The sequence below is a fragment of the Phocoena sinus genome, chromosome 12, assembly GCF_008692025.1.
Source record: "Phocoena sinus isolate mPhoSin1 chromosome 12, mPhoSin1.pri, whole genome shotgun sequence".
Lineage (NCBI taxonomy): Eukaryota > Metazoa > Chordata > Mammalia > Artiodactyla > Phocoenidae > Phocoena > Phocoena sinus.
Window position 1 is genome coordinate 6,168,556 of NC_045774.1, and position 12,037 is coordinate 6,180,592.

A 12,037-nucleotide genomic window follows, 5' to 3' on the forward strand; every position below is an offset into this window, starting at 1 on the left:
TATGGAAGAGGATAGCAGTTTCATGTTTTATTTATCCCACGCAAAAGAATTGTTGCATATGACATAAGACATCCAGATTGTGAAACAGGAGCTGACATGAGTAACTATGTATTGTATTTATATCTAAAATTTAAACCTGAGGCTGGAAACTTATAAGGAATTTATAGCCAAGGTGTGAAATTGTTTATCTCTGTGTCAGTTGTTTAAAAAAATAAACATGAATGCCTGTCAGTTCTTGTTTCTTCTGTGCTGTTGAAGAGCCTGACTAAATATTTCTATCCCTCTGTGAGTCACTCAAGCTCTGGCCAGGGCCCAAGGAACATGCAACACCCCAGATTTACTGAATGACCCAGGTGAGGAGGGTGATGCTTGGCTGCATTGTCTTACATGGCAGTAGGGCATCTCCCTGACTTAGTGAGAAACTTTTAGTATTTGAGAATAAGTGATCCCTGATTACGTTTCTCCCCTCAAGAGTCTACACTCATCTCTTTTCTTATAGCTCTGGGTTAGGTGTGTGACTGGATAAGGAAATATCCATTGCTTCTCCTAAGAGATTTTTTGTTTGTTTTTCATGACTTTTTTTTTTTTTCTGGGGATGGATGTAATTTAAAGTAGTCAGTAGTTCAAAATTACCACTCTGGCTTTCCACTGATTCCACATAAACATTTTTTTTGTTGTCTAAGAGTTTGTTTTAAAGTCATGAAATAAAATAAACTTATTCTGTTCCAGTTGGCTACTGACTTATTGCAACCTTGAAGCAATGAATGAACTTCCTTCCCTGTGCTTAGTTAGTTAGTTCCCAGTTCTACAGTGACCAGCATTGGGCTGAAACCAAGCAAGGGGCACACCTGCTTCTTTTTGGTTCTGAGTGAGGGGACAGGACCACATGCTGTGTGTTCACCCAAGAGAAAGCATTAGAATTACAGCATAGGAGAGATGGGTAAAAGGAAGGGGCAGGGGAGGGAGGGAGAGAGAGAGAGAGAGAGAGAGAGAGAGAGAGAGAGAGAGAGAGAGAGAGAAAACCAAAGGGAAGGGGGGAGGAGTAGAGATCATCCAAAGACCTTCACATTCTTTTAGAAAGTGGAATTATAGGAGGGATGAAGAGAAGAAAACCAGAAGCAAACTGGGAGGCTAATTTTTCGGGCCTAGAAAGGAATAGGCTTTAAACAAGAATATAAAGGGTTTTTTATCCTTTAACTTTTTTTTTTCCCCAGTTTGTTTGTTGTTTTTGGAAATGGCCCCAAAGCTACAAAATATCATTTTTGCACATTATTAGCAAGATCTCTTTGGCAATACAGGTGTTCTTGTTGAGTTGGGGAAAGGGAGAACACAGTGAGAGAGAGGTGGTATGTGAAATGACAGTTTGGGTGACAGTTTGTCTGCTTCATATTTTTTTCCCAGGGTTGAATCATTTGAAGGTAAAGTATCTTTAGGAGGAAGACATAATAGAGATTATTATTCAAGATTCCTCTTTTTGTCCTGTATGCACAAGAAGGAGGGTCTGTTTGTTAACCGTGACACTCCCCCACAAGCAATACCATACATTGTATGTAATGATTTGTAAAAAATTAATTTAATTATGTTAAAATTCCATATATATTTAAATTATTTGTAACAATGTATCATAACTTGTGATAAAGTAATGTTTAGAGAAACGACACTGGGGGGGCATTTCTTGTAAAGTTTACAACATAAAACACAACTTTAACTTGGTTTTAGGCATAGGATTGATTCCCTGTTATCCTTTGTGTTTAGGAAAGGGTGGGCATGGATGAATGGAATCCCAGACCTCACCTGTGCAACAGCGCTAACCTCTTCTCACAGTAAATCATTTACTCCATAGCTAAGGAGAGCAGTCAGCTGATTCTTGCTTTGTCTCCTTCCCCTCCCCACTGAGCTCCCTCTGTACAGGTCCTAATGAGTAGTGAAATGGCCCCAGGCCTGCCATGGGAGGGACTTGAGGGTGACATGGCTCAGACCCACACTGGCTAATTAGTGTGGGGCTAATTGACCTTTCCCAGTAATTGTATTACTCAGCCTTTGGCAACCAGAGAGGGGGCCTTTCATTATCTCTGTGTAGCATAATACCTTTGATCATAATAAAAACTTGCTGTAAGAAATGTGAAATAATTCAAAGCATAAATCACAAAGTATATGTCTTTTCAAAGTCTCTATTTTTTTAAAATGAAAGATCAAGTTGAAGGAACAGTTTTTATTCTCATCCAATTAATATAAACTGGCATTTAGTGTTTGTTTACCACTATGGAGGTGAACTAGAGCACAAGAGAAAGAAATCAGTGGGAATAGTTTCTTTTTGGTTATTCTGACTCGCACCGAACGTCCTTAGCTCACGTTGTCTTTAACCACATTATCTCATTGTTAGCAATAACCATACAAAACATTTCTGAACCATTACATTTAAAACTACCTTTAAATAACTCCCTAAATAATTGCCACATTGTCTTTCTTTGACATAGAAAATATACTACAGTAAGTCCCCTACATACGAACAAGATCTGTTCCGAGAGTGTGTTCATAACTCCAATTTATTCGTTAAGTCCAACAAAGTTTACCTAGGTTACCCACTAACACAATCGGTTATATAGTACTGTACTGTAATAGGTTTATAATACTTTCACACAAATAACACATAAAAAAACAAACACAAAAAATAAAGAAAACATTTTTAATCTAACAATACAGTACCTTGAAAAGTACAGTAGTCCTGTATTAAAAACTCTGGTGAAATAAAAAAACAACTCTGGTAGGCTTACACCAACATCTGTTAGATGTTCTTTTTAGAAGAAGCAAGTAATGAACATGCTGAATCTTTAACAACCAAAAGAGAAAAAAAGAAGAAAATAAAAGAAAATTTAAGCTGTGTTAAAGTGTTTCTTTAAAATTATCTAAGAAAGAGCTCCTGAATGCCAAAATCATTTTTAAAATTAAAATCTGATAACATCATTGACTATTAGATTAGGAAATCATTTATCTGATAATTCTTGGCTGATCATATTATTTTCTGGGGGAAAAAATGCGTGCTATTAAAAATTCAAATGAAAATCCGAGATTTTCAGGCCTTGAAACGTAAAGTTGGGATGCAATAGGAAGTAGGGTAGCCTTCCAACTGTAATTATTTTAACCATGTTTTATGATAAACAAGAGTTTAACAGAGTTGGAGAGAATGAAAATGAATGAATAATATCGAAGAGATTGAAGGCAGCCCAGTCTAATTTAAAGACCATGGACATTTGTATAGCAAGTATAGTGATGAATGTAGATTGATCAGTGTGCTTATAAAGTAAACTAGTGACTTCCCAGGCAGTCCAGTGGTTAAGACTTCACCTTCCAATGCAAGAGATATGGGTTCGATCCCTGGTCCGGGAGCTAAGATCTCACATGCCTCGCAGCCAAAAAATCAAAACATAAAGCAGAAGCAATATTGTAACAAATTCAACAAAGACTTTAAAAATGGTCCACATCAAAAAAACCCCAAATCTTTAAAAACAAAATTAAAAAATCAACTCGTTGGAGGTTCTGTCTAACACGTATCCTTGTATGATGAACTCAGAAACGTGGGGAGTCCAAAGTGGGATATTTGAAAGAGCATTGGGCTAAGAGCCAGAAAACATGGGCCGCGGATCTGGCTCTTTCATTTCCTAATTATGTGTCATATTTAGGCGACTCACTAAAGCCGTCTGACACATTTCCTTACCTCTGCAATGGCTGCAGCAATTGGCATGTGCTTCACAGGATCATGGAGTCATTCAACAAACCCAGGTGGACTGTGTACTATGACCACCGGGTCACTACAGTAGGTACTGTAGATTCAGCATTAGGAAGATTTAGTACCTTTTCTTGAAGATGGAATTGTCTGGTAACAGAGAAACACATAAATAGGCAGTGCAACCCCATGTGACAAGTGCTGTCTTCTCGGGGTTTGGGATCTGCAGGGGAGCTGACTTAAAAACAGCTGAAGCTGGCACCAACCTTTGGGGGTTGCCAGCCTTGTTGCCAGGCCACCTCTACCCTGTTCTTACTTTGCATGGTTTGACTGATGCATCTATAACTGGCACTGATTCTTATTTCATTGTCTTGTCGTCCTGTTTGGTTTTGTTTTTTATCAGACCCACACAAACTTTCTTCCGTGGCCTCCAGGTTGCCCTGGTCCCAGTGGCTGTCTTCTCTAGTTTTTAACATATCTGGCTCTTCGAATCATTCCTTTGTACCTGAAGCAGATCCATTGCAGCTTCCAAACCCCACTCTTCACCATGGCCCCTATAGACTTGTCCTCCTCTGTCTATCCCACCCACTACCTCACTTCCTCTCTGCAGCCACATAGTGGAGCTCGGGAGAGTCAGAGAAGGTTATCGGGAGTTCTTGGCCTGGGTTCCCATCCTGGTTTCATACTTAAGAGCTGGATTACGTTGAGCCTGTTATGAATTTCTCTGTGGCTCACCTTTAACTTCTGTGAAGTGGAATAGAAATGAACAACAGAGACAAGTAATGTTTAAAGAGCTTAGTTTGTGCCAGGCACAGTTCTCCTGGCTTTACATACAACTCACTTCTGGATGGTAAGAGCAGCTCCCTTAGTTCACTATGGGGATATTAAACAACTTACTACATCTGAAGACCTTGTAACACAATCTGGAGAGTAGTACAAAGCTCAAGCATATTATGTATCTATTTGACTTTTATTATTAATGTAATTGTTATCGGCATAGCACGTGAAAGCATTTTGTTAATATGTGACGTTATTAACTGTTTTTGAAACTCATTATTAATCATTTTAAAGATTATCTGTGTAACCCTTCTTTAAGTGCTTGGACAACATTCCAATAACTTTTCAATCCTTGTTAATTTTTCTTCTTAGAGTAACATTACTTATTTTTACAATGTTTCAAAAGGTTAAGAATATCTTGAAAAGCATTCTCAGGTTTTTCAAATTTTTCTTGTTTTCAGTGTTCGAATTATATTACCAGGCTGTCAGATATTTGAATTCCAACTACATGTCCTCAGAAGGACTCCTTTTCGGAAAAGGAAAGCTACATCAATTTCTTGTATATCGTGGAATAATGGCCAGTTGGATGAGAGGTGGTCATTGGTTGGCAAACAACTCCCGTAGATGTTTTATTAATCCTGGGGTATCTCCAAGTCAGAGGTCCTGGAGAGAGAGTCCATGGTACTGAGCTCTCAGTCCCTGGTGGGACAACAGCTCTGCTTGACGGTACAAGACCAAGCCCAGCTGGGTGAATACCCACTTGTTTTGTCCACAGTAAACGACTTATGTCACTGCCTTACTTGTTGAATTAATGACTTGTTATAAGGAAAACACAAATGTACTGCTTCCTCTTTGCCAAGCAATATTGTGGTTATTGAGGAAACAAAGATAAATAAGGCATTGTTTTTGCCCTGAAGAAGCTTAAAACAATGTTTGAAAACTCCGCTGTCTTCTCATGAAAATCTCTACCTCCCAAAGCTGAGGGATCATTCATATACCAAGAGAACTAAATATTATTTTGGGCTTCGGAGTGGCTGGACAACTAAACTGTATCTAATTTATTGCCCATGGGACATGCTATTAAACGTGGCTTTGAACTGAACTAACATGATGGTGCACTTGAGCCATCTGGCAAAGGGACTGCTTCCGAAATCAACAACGTTTTCTACAAGTGAGTCAAAGAATTAAGCAGTTAATGGTCTCTGAACCATGGATGGAGTCTCAGGGAAATATGTTCTATAAATATCACTATAAGTACTGAAATCTGTTTGGGATCTTCCTACTCCCCTTTGCAGCTCTACTCTGAGCATTAGGAAAATCTGGATTTGAAAGGAAAACCTCAGTTTTTTTATTTTTTCCCTATTTGTCCAATTTTAGCAGCCCCTGAGAATTTGCTCAGGTTCTTCATGTGTTTCCTGGCATCTGAGCATATAGTGATATTTTTTGTATCAACTTTTAGTTCACGGAAAGCCTGGAAAGTTACCAGAATAACTGTCACATTTGTCGATTCTGCTTATTCCACCTTCTTTATACATTTTCCAAATAAGATTGTGTGAGTGGAGCAGACAAAAAGGATTCTGAGGTTTTATTCTGAGGTTTTATCTTTATACAAGATAAGGACCCACCTCTTTAGTTTTCAAAACTCGTAAATGATGATAGTGATACTGACAATTATATATTGAGTTGTGACTGGATTGGGTCTGCACTCTGTATATGTCCTTACATCTCAGAGCAATCATCAAAGTTGGTAATATTATTGCTAATGACATATGTAGAAACTGAAACTTATGCAGGGAAAGTAATTTGCCAAAAATCACGCAGCTAGTAAATTACATCTATTTGACTTCGAATTCCATGTTCCTTCTCTGCAGTCTTCTTGCTCCCTGAGGAACACTTCAGGTGTTGTGTGTATGCATCTATAGCTGTTTATATTTGTTCATTCATTCATTCTTATTTTCTCTCAGTCATTTACCTTTTCAATTCATAGATGAATTTTCTACATCTACTAGGTTCAAAGTGCTGTGTGAGGCATTCTGGTAAATAAAAGTAGAAGTGTAACCCAGTCGCTGCTCTTAAGGAATTCTAAGTTAAGTTGGAGGATCAGACACAGACACAGACACACACACACACACACACACACACACAATGTCCAGGCTCTGATCACTGCAGTGGAAGAGCATAGCAGGCAAAGATTACCCGGATTCAGATGAGAGAGAAAGACATTATTTTTATCTGGGAGTATCACATGAAGCATGTACGTTATGACTGTGGAGAGAGGAATTTTATCTGACTGATTTTTTGAACCTTTTGAAAAGAGCACAATATGGATGAAAATCTCAGGATATGTTAGGATGCTAATTCTCAATTGTTTCTCCTTGTTGCGAAGCACATGTCCTCACATGCCCACATTTGAGTGTACTCAGATCTTGATGTTGGTTTGTTTGATATGACTTAGGCTAAAGGCTTTGTACAGTCTCTAGAGTGCTGGCCGAGCCCTGAGGTGATGATAAATGGTGGTAGAACGTCTGTTAGTCCAATTAGAATGGAAAAAAGTGTATTGTCAGTGATTACTGCTTAATGAACAACCACAAGATCTCAGTGCCATACATTAATAACCGTCTCTTTCCCGTGCATCTCCAGGTCATCTGGGGGTCTGCAGCCGCAGCCTGCATTTAGCTGGAAGACTGCTCAAGCTATAGGTGGGGTTGCACTTGATCCTCTCCATGGCTTGGGCTCAGGTCTGCGCCATGTGTGCAGTGCTGGGGCCCAGGCTGAAGAGGTGGAAACTTCCAGGGATTCTTTTTTGATAGCCAGGGCAGTGGTGCAAATATACTCTAAAACCCTGGTTCAATCACATCTGCAAACGTCCTATTAGCCAAAGCCGATCACATGGCTTAGCCCAAAATCAAGGGCAGGATGAAGGGAGTGGGAGTGAATATTTTTTGAAGAATAATATAATCTACATATATAATGGAGAGGAAAAGACAGTTGGTCTAGAAAGGAGAAGAGTCCAAACACACTTGAAGAAGATAGTAAGATGTTAGACTATATTTAACCAGTAATAGTGAGACACTTTAGAAAGACTATGTAGAACACACCAGAAATTCTTGTACAAAAGGTTTGCGGGGAAAGACAAGAGGTAAGGAAGTAATTACAAAGCTCTTGTAATGATGGAGACCTAAAATGAGGAGGTGACAATTGGGATGTAAAGGAGCTGAAGATGTGAAGGGAATTTCTGAGTCAGAATTAGTTACTCTTGACACCTTGCTGGATGTAACAGTAGGAAGGAAGGTTCCAAGGTGGTGAAGCCCTCCTTAGAAAACATAGGAGAATGATTGGAGTTTTAGGTGGGAGGGGAAGCCTCGACACTTGGATAACATGGGGGATGGTGGTGCCTTGACAGAAATAGGAAGTCAGGTAGGGGCGGACTGAGGGGACAGAGATTGACACAGAGTGACCACTGCTGAGTAGGAGCAGTCCTGGGGAGAGCTGGGAAGCTGCGGGGACAGGCGGCAGGTAGAGGAAGTGTGTTGATGTGACCGAGACCCGAGGCACGGGACCAGAAGAGATCAGAGTGGGATTTGGGACCGGAGGGCATGCTGGTGACCTTCCTGAGTGGGCGAGGCTGACACCAAGCAGTGGTGTGTGGGCAGGGCGTGCTGGTGAGTGTCAGGCACCATTCTTACAAGTTTGTTAGAGATAACACGGCACTTGGGGGGTTATGATTGTTACCAGTGTTGTTGTGTTTTGCGTGGGTGTTATTTAAACTTCCTAAGATGAGGGAGAATGGCAATGGGGGATGTTGTAGAGAGAGGAGGGTCCTCGCTCTGTGGGAGGAGGGACAGACAGATGAACGACTGTGTCTACCCAGTAGATATTCTGAAACAGAGATTTAACTTAAGTTAGTATAGTTTCTGTCCAAGTAAATTATCTGATGTCTAACTTTCTTTTCTTTTTTTATGCTTTTATTTTATTTTATTTTAATTTTTATTGGAGTATAGTTGCTTTACAATATTGTGTTAGTTTCTACTAATTCTACTAAATTTTAAAGTCTCCTGTTCGTACACATTAATATGTAGATACAAAACATTTTTGTAGACGTCCACTGATTTTAATTGTGAGTTTGGATGAACCAGTGAATGATCCGAGATGGCACTGGTACCCTGTCCTCCTGCTTCACCGGCCTGGTGGTGTGATTGCTAGTGATGTCTGAGTATACGTGGAGCCTACTGTAAACGAGTGTATGGTAAATTCTAGAGAAAGTTGCCCTGTAGTTGGTAATAACCAACTCTGTGCTTTTTAAAACAGAAATGAGTGCTAGTATTTAAATTTGAAAATTATAAGGACATATTTCCAGGAAGTCAGTTTTAAAAGCATACTGCTTTTCAGTATGGTTATGTATGCAGTGTGATACATGTTTCTTTCCCGTTAGATTTCATGCCCCTTTGAATATTACTTCAGTTTTCGTCTGTTGTCGTCTTCCATTTATCCTCACATTTCAGTTTCTGGCCCCAGTTCAACATTAACACACACATGTGTAGGTGTTGACCCCTGCTGCAGGGTGAGTGTGCCTAGCCTGATCAATCAATCACACGTGTCACTTTTCTTTAAGTTCCATGACTGCATGCAGACATTGGACATAAACCAATGTCTTTTACGCACTCTAGAACTGATGACACATTCAGCTCCTGCTGGTGTTTTAATGTCTGCCCTTTCTTGTGTTTTTGTTTCACTCTCCCACAGAGCTGTGACCTGGATCAGCAGAGCATCGTTCACATTGTGCTGAGACCCCAGAGAAAAGTCCCAGAAAGGAACACAGCTGGAGGGGACAGCCCACAGAACGCTGCGGGGGGCTCTGAGAGGGAGCCTGAGAGCCTAACTCGGGTGGACCTCAGCAGCTCTGTCCTCCCAGCCGACTCAGTGGGTCTGGCTATTATTCTGAAGGATGACAACGAGAATGGTGGCCCACCAGCTGGAAGGCCAGGTAATTGACTGGCTGTGGCTAGTAAAGCATTTTGTGTGGTAAAATCTCCACCGGAAGAATGGCCTCACTATGGTGTATTTAGTTCATGACAAGTTCTAAATCACCAGAAGGAGACATGACTAGAAGGAGAGTACGTGGATGTAAAATTTGAGGTGACACATTTAATAAGTACAACGAAACAGAGCTATCATATTAAGAATGAACATAAGGGATGGGGAAGGTGTCAGGACCATAGTGATAGTATCTTGGGTTTACTTTTGGAGGAACTAGGGGTGGTGGGGACATGTGATACATTGTGCTAGGCTCAAAATATATGATTACGGTACCTATATGTCCCTCTCAACTTTTGCCTTTGTTTTCTTCTGTTTCTTATTTTCTTAAAATACATTTTGGTTGATTATGTTTCTGATGATATAGAGAAATGTTAAAAAAGGAGAAAGAGAACTTCAGAGGTAATTTTAGTCATTCGCAGGTTCTAAGAACAAATGACAATGTCAATAATATCCTTTGTGTGAAAGAATTCTTCCTTCTTTATGCTACAGCCCATTGCAAAAGTTTGTTTTGGCATGAATGACAATCCCTTTGTTATTCTGACAGTATTAGTATGTTTCCTTTAGTCTTTTATTCTCCAGTCTAAATAGTCAAAGGTACAACAGGATTATTTTTGACTGTGTGTGACAGAAAACACAAAATAATAACAATGACTCGGCAAGGTAGAAGTTTATTTCTCTCCCACGTGCAATAGGTGAAGACGTAAGCAGCCCTGGGCTGGTATGGTATGGCTTTCACAATGTCAGAGAATTCTGGAACCACCAAGATGGAGGCTTCTTGCTAAAATTACTAAATAAAATTTAATTAATATTTTTAAAATCATAGATGAAATTGAAAAAGAAAAAGGAAATTTTGCAGGGGTAAGTGAAGAAGTAGAAACAACACAGCTGTCTTTAAATAAAGGAATGAATAAACCAAGAATTTAAGTGCATGGTGCTCTGGTGGCCCTCAGGTGGTTGTGGAAGGGATGAAGGCTTCATGTCCTTTACATGGACTGGGCATCTAGGAGACTGAAAAAATAACCGAGAAATGGGGAAAATGAGATGAACCTAAACCTCTCAATACCTATGTTGTCCACAAGGAGGAATGAATATAAATATCAGACCCAGGCTTTGGCACCTCTGATGTCTCAAGCAGAATGTACGTAAAAGCATTCCAGAGAACACTTGAGGGTCATGGCCTTCAGAGATGAACAAGCCCTATTGAAGGGGTCCTCATGATACCCATTATAAGTCAAACAAAGGGATATTCTACCTTGAGTGGAGAAGAGCATACACCATAAACTAGAAGATTGGTTTCCCCCAAAACATGAGAAAATAAAATGACAGTTTGAAACAGAATACAAAACAAAAATGTTTTATGTTAATTAGGACATAAAATAAAAAATTGAAATCAAAACAGAAAACAGACATAATAGAAAAAGATAGCTATTGAATAGAGCATAAATTTAACTATTAGAATGAAAAAAAAATCCTCAACAGATTGGTTAAAAGAGCAATTTGTCAATGCCAAAGAGACAGTTAATGAATTGGAAGATATATATGAGGGAATAGCCCATAATGTGACACAGGTTAAAATGTAAAAAAGTGGTTTTAGAGACTAGGGTTTGGAATTAGGTGGCCTAACTTATATCTGATAGGAAATCTTTAGAGCAGGAGTCCCCAACCCGTGGGCCGTGGACCGGTACCGGTCATGGCCTGTTAGGAGCTCGGGCCGCACAGCAGGAGGTGAGCGGTGGGCAAGCGAGCGAAGCTTCATCTGCCGCTCCCCGTCACTCCCCGTCGCTCCCCGTCACTCCCCGTTGCTTGCATTACCGCCTGAACCACCCCCCACTCCCTGTCCGTGGAAAAATTGTCTTCCATGAAACCGGTCCCTGGTGCCAAAAAGGTTGGGGGCTGTTGCTTTAGAGCAAAATTAAATCCTTATGTGCATTATCTGAACGTTAATAATAATATAAGCAGAATAATTATCATTTATAGGTATTCACATATTTTAACGTTTCCTAATGTTTGTGATTCTACTGTCTTGTCACTGGTATTTATCTGAAGATTTAAAAAGTAGAATCTTATTATTTTATTTTATTATAAAATTGCCTTCAGTCTTCTTGAGAGTTTTATTTTATTATTATCAGTTTGGAATTATTGGCACCTTCCATTGTTTCTCTTGCTAGATCATAATACTTCTACTGAAGAAAATATTCTCTTCCTACAGTGACTGAGGTACCGGTACACTCTTAGAAAATTCTGCTAAATGTCTAATATTCTACTTAGATTTTAAGTGAAATATGTAATTGTTTCAACCCAAACAATAGATTAAAGAAACTCTCATAAATGTACATAGGACAGTATCACTGTAGCAAGAGCTGGCAGGCTACCGTACGCTTTGTTATTGGACTGCTTAACCTTAACTTTCCATACAGACCTCATGTAGTCTGACCTCTAATCACCCTGTTTCTCATTTACCCACTGACCAGTGGTGGCCTGTTAGCTGCATGTGTTTTG

The 12,037-nt window shown here is 39.7% G+C and overlaps 1 protein-coding gene across 2 annotated transcripts in view; it reads left to right on the plus strand.

The window, feature by feature from the left end:
- The window catches only part of PRKN (parkin RBR E3 ubiquitin protein ligase), a 1,284,475-nt gene that overhangs the window by 427,361 nt on the left and 845,077 nt on the right, over positions 1-12,037 (plus strand). For both annotated transcript variants that reach the window (XM_032651607.1, XM_032651608.1), the window contains exon 3: positions 9,245-9,485. In XM_032651607.1, the coding sequence (XP_032507498.1) occupies positions 9,245-9,485 (241 nt within the window). The remainder of the gene's footprint in view (positions 1-9,244; positions 9,486-12,037) is intronic.